This window comes from Penaeus monodon, chromosome 32 (genome assembly GCF_015228065.2).
Source record: "Penaeus monodon isolate SGIC_2016 chromosome 32, NSTDA_Pmon_1, whole genome shotgun sequence".
Classification (NCBI taxonomy): Eukaryota; Metazoa; Arthropoda; class Malacostraca; order Decapoda; family Penaeidae; genus Penaeus; species Penaeus monodon.
The window spans coordinates 13089155-13090211 of record NC_051417.1 but is presented as its reverse complement, the minus strand read 5'-3'; the positions used below and the strand labels follow the sequence as shown (position 1 = coordinate 13090211).

The 1057-nt window shown below is 46.1% G+C and overlaps 1 protein-coding gene across 1 annotated transcript in view; it reads left to right on the top strand.

Moving 5' to 3' along the window:
• LOC119593268 (probable G-protein coupled receptor No18) overlaps positions 1-999 on the top strand; it is a 1981-nt gene extending 982 nt beyond the window's left edge. The window contains exon 1 of the mRNA XM_037942199.1: positions 1-999. This exon is cut by the window's left edge and continues 982 nt beyond it. Within this exon, the coding sequence (XP_037798127.1) occupies positions 1-443 (443 nt within the window). The 3' untranslated portion in view covers positions 444-999.
• Positions 1000-1057: the final 58 nt, after the last annotated feature.

Below are 1057 nucleotides of genomic sequence, written 5' to 3'. Positions count from 1 at the left end.
CGTCCTCGTCGACGCCCGGCCTGGCGCCCCCGCCCATCGCCGAGACGTCGGACCCGAGCCACGCCAAGGACGACGCGTCGCCGCTCGACGAGAAGAGGAGCGTGGGCGTGGTGGTGCGGCTCGACCCCAAGGACGGCAGCCAGATCCACCAGTTCATCGAGGAGCGGCAGAAGATCTCGCTGTCGAAGGAGCGGCGCGCCGCCCGGACGCTGGGCATCATCATGGGCTCGTTCGTGGTGTGCTGGCTGCCCTTCTTCCTGATGTACGTGATCCTGCCCTTCTGCCCGACGTGCCCGGTGCCCAACGACAAGCTCATCAACTTCATCGTGTGGCTCGGCTACATCAACTCGTCCCTCAACCCCGTCATCTACACCATCTTCAACCTCGACTTCCGCCGCGCCTTCGCCAAGATCCTGAGGTGCCCCAACACTTCCACGTTGTAATGTGAAATATTTAGATAATACACCAGTATGATTTTACTGGCAGGAAAAAAATGAGCATTATTGTTTCAATAATGATCTGATTAATACACGAACAACAAAACAAAACAAAAAAGTGTTGTTAGTGGCACTGCCACTTTGTGCCCACTTGGACGTGTTACTGAGAAGTGAAATTCGTGAACAAGAATCGTCTGAGGATATTTTATCGAACATGTCTTATCAAACCCTTCCTTCAGATGCTAAAGATGAGTTGTACAAGCTTAACATCAGTATCTCAATAAGGTTTCAGCTGGACTGAAACGGAAATAGCTATTTCATGTGCATGAATGTTCTCGCAAAGTGCGATAATAATGACATACACATCACATGTAGTAAGTGATTTGTAGTATATTAAGTAGACACAAAGAAAGAATGTGTGAATGTGTAGTGAGATTAAATGTTCTTATGTGTGCTACAGGCTAGGAAATGATTTGTGAGAAATATTTATAAATAAAATATCTTTGCATACCAGAGTGAATACAACTATGTTATGAAACTAATACATGTATCATTATTTACAAGTAAAATATAGGAAATACCAACTAAGGAAAGGACTGCCTGTTAATGTTATTTTTAGC